At 28.6% G+C, this 2,500-nt stretch overlaps 1 protein-coding gene across 1 annotated transcript in view; it reads left to right on the top strand.

Moving 5' to 3' along the window:
- Positions 1-2,500, top strand: part of LOC100212348 (phosphatidylinositol phosphatase PTPRQ) — a 268,145-nt gene that overhangs the window by 261,552 nt on the left and 4,093 nt on the right. The window contains exon 39 of the mRNA XM_065810526.1: positions 13-164. Coding sequence (XP_065666598.1) covers positions 13-164 — 152 coding nt within the window. The remainder of the gene's footprint in view (positions 1-12; positions 165-2,500) is intronic.

Genomic DNA, 2,500 nt, shown 5'->3' with positions numbered 1-2,500 from the left:
TTTTTTTAAAAGGAAGGTCATTCCAGAACTATTAAACATTTCCAATATGTTACCTGGCCAGATAATTCTCATCCAGAGAGTGGTTCAGGTATTGTTGATATGATTGGGCGAGTACAAAAGTGGAACCAGCAGAATGGCACAGGACCAATTGTTGTGCACTGCAGGTTATTTTCTTACTGTTTAATGTTTTGCTTTTGTTGTTTTATTTTTGATCTTTTTATATTGGTTTTTATTTATTTTAAATTTTTTGTAATTTTTTTGAAAACTTTCATTTTTTCATTTCAACCAAATGGTTTAACTTTTCTTCAATGTTGAGCATTTTGATAGGTTGTTTTGATTCGGTATCTTTGAAATGATGTTAATTGCATCCACTCACTTACTAGGCTTGTAAAAGCCTTTTTGGACAAAATTCTTCATCAAATAGGCTAGCATAGATTTAAGCTTGTGTTGTATTGTTTACTGCTTAGGGTTATAAACCCTGGGTATTTTTGCCTCAATTCATGACTTCTAGTCACACTGGCCCTCAACAAATTTAAGATCGATAAAAATGTCAATGAAAACTGTTTCCAGATCCTTTGAAAACTGTTTCCAGATCCTTTAAAAACTTTTTTTGTACATCACAAATTTATTGAAACTAAAACCCAAGCTGCTTGTCCAAGATTTTTAAAGGACTTTCAAATTGACCATTTTTTTCTAAAAGCGTCAATGTCCGGTTTAAATACCTAACTAGATCATTCGTGTATATTTCTGGTTTTTAATTAAAATAATTTTGTATTAACAAATAGCTAAGAACTCTATTGAACTAAATTAATAACAAATGTTAGAAGTAATAACTACGATATTATTTATGCATCTAATAATATCGTAGTTATTACCAAAGCCTTTGACGTCTTTTTTTTTCGGAAATTTTGTGAACTAAGTTTTAAAAATAAGTATTGAGTATTATACTTAAGATATGCCCAACAAATTATGATGAATCTAAAGTAAAAGTGTGTGCACCATGTGGGAAAAAAATTCTTTCAAAAAATAAAGTCTCAGCAGTTTGCACAGAAAAGATAGCTGATCAAACTAAAATGTATATAAATTCAGATTTTGACATAGCAAACAGCAAATATCCTCTTAGTATATGTGGTACATGCAGAATAACACTGAATGACCGTGACAAAGATATCAAAAATAGAAAATTGCCTAAAATGCTAAACTATGAAGACATATTATTGATAAAAGAAACTAGAACTAGAGAAGATAGACAATGCAGTTGCTATATATGCATCACAGCAAGGTATATTGGTCATCAACCTATCGTTAAAGGAAGAGGTTATAAAAGAAGATTGAATTCTAACATTAATGAAGACAGTGGTTTACTTGCTGCTGCCAGAATTAGGAAGGTTTCTTTAAAATCTTGTTGATGTAAATATTATAAGCTTTGACATATATATATATATATATATATATATATAATATATATTATATATATATCTATATATATATATATATATATATATATACATACATATAATAATAAATGAAGAGAGTGATATTTCTATTCAAAATTTATAGGTAACAAAGGTGCAAATTCAGTAATCATTTGTTCTTATTGCAAATCAGAAATTAAAAAAGAACTGTCTTATTATTGCAAGCAAACAAAATCAGCAGAAAATATTGAAAAGATCCTTATCAAAAGCTTAGCAGAAAAAGAAAAAGACCAGTTAATAAACTCATTACTTAAAACTAAGGCAGATAATCAAAAGATTCATATCAAAAAAATATCTGCTTAGAACTTTATTCAAAAAGCAGATACAAACCATAAATTGTTTTAAAACCTGATATAGCCAAAAAAGTTAACTTTTCAAGCGAAGGCTTGAATAACTTTTAGGTAAATACTGGATTATCTTCAAATGTAATGCATAAGTTTACTAAGTATATTAGATTCAATATAGGTAAAAAGGCTGTTCCTGCCTATCACAGAGAGAATCAGAAATCAGGAATCAGAAAAATCTAAATCTTTGAAAAGTTTATATCAGGTTACACAAGATATGTTTGATGTAGAGGGTAAATCTTAAGAAAAAGCAAAGAGAATAATTTGTTGCACAGGCTCACAAGATATTAGGATGCTGTGATGATAGCTAGAGAGATTAATGAAAAAGTATACATTAAGGTATCATTGTGTTTTATATTTACATTAAAATTTAATTTGTAATAAGTAATATAATTTTTGGAAGTAAATCTGCTTAATTTAGGTAATGGCTGTTGGAGGCCAAGGTTTTTTAAAAATCTGTGCAACAATTTTACGAGAAAGTTATCACCCTAAGTTAAATCGTGAGTTAACTGAGGATGAAACTGAAGAGTTCAAAAAGTCGGAGGAATCGAGCCTTCGTAACAAAAAAGATCCTTGTATTTTAAAGGGGGTCTGAGAAAATCTACGACAAGTAAAATTAAACAACATTATGTTTTAAATAATTTTCTGTTATCAATGTGCTATCACCCGTTTAATAATAAA

This window comes from Hydra vulgaris, chromosome 11 (assembly GCF_038396675.1).
Source record: "Hydra vulgaris chromosome 11, alternate assembly HydraT2T_AEP".
In the NCBI taxonomy this organism is placed as follows: domain Eukaryota; kingdom Metazoa; phylum Cnidaria; class Hydrozoa; order Anthoathecata; family Hydridae; genus Hydra; species Hydra vulgaris.
This window is presented reverse-complemented; position numbering and strand designations above follow the sequence as displayed.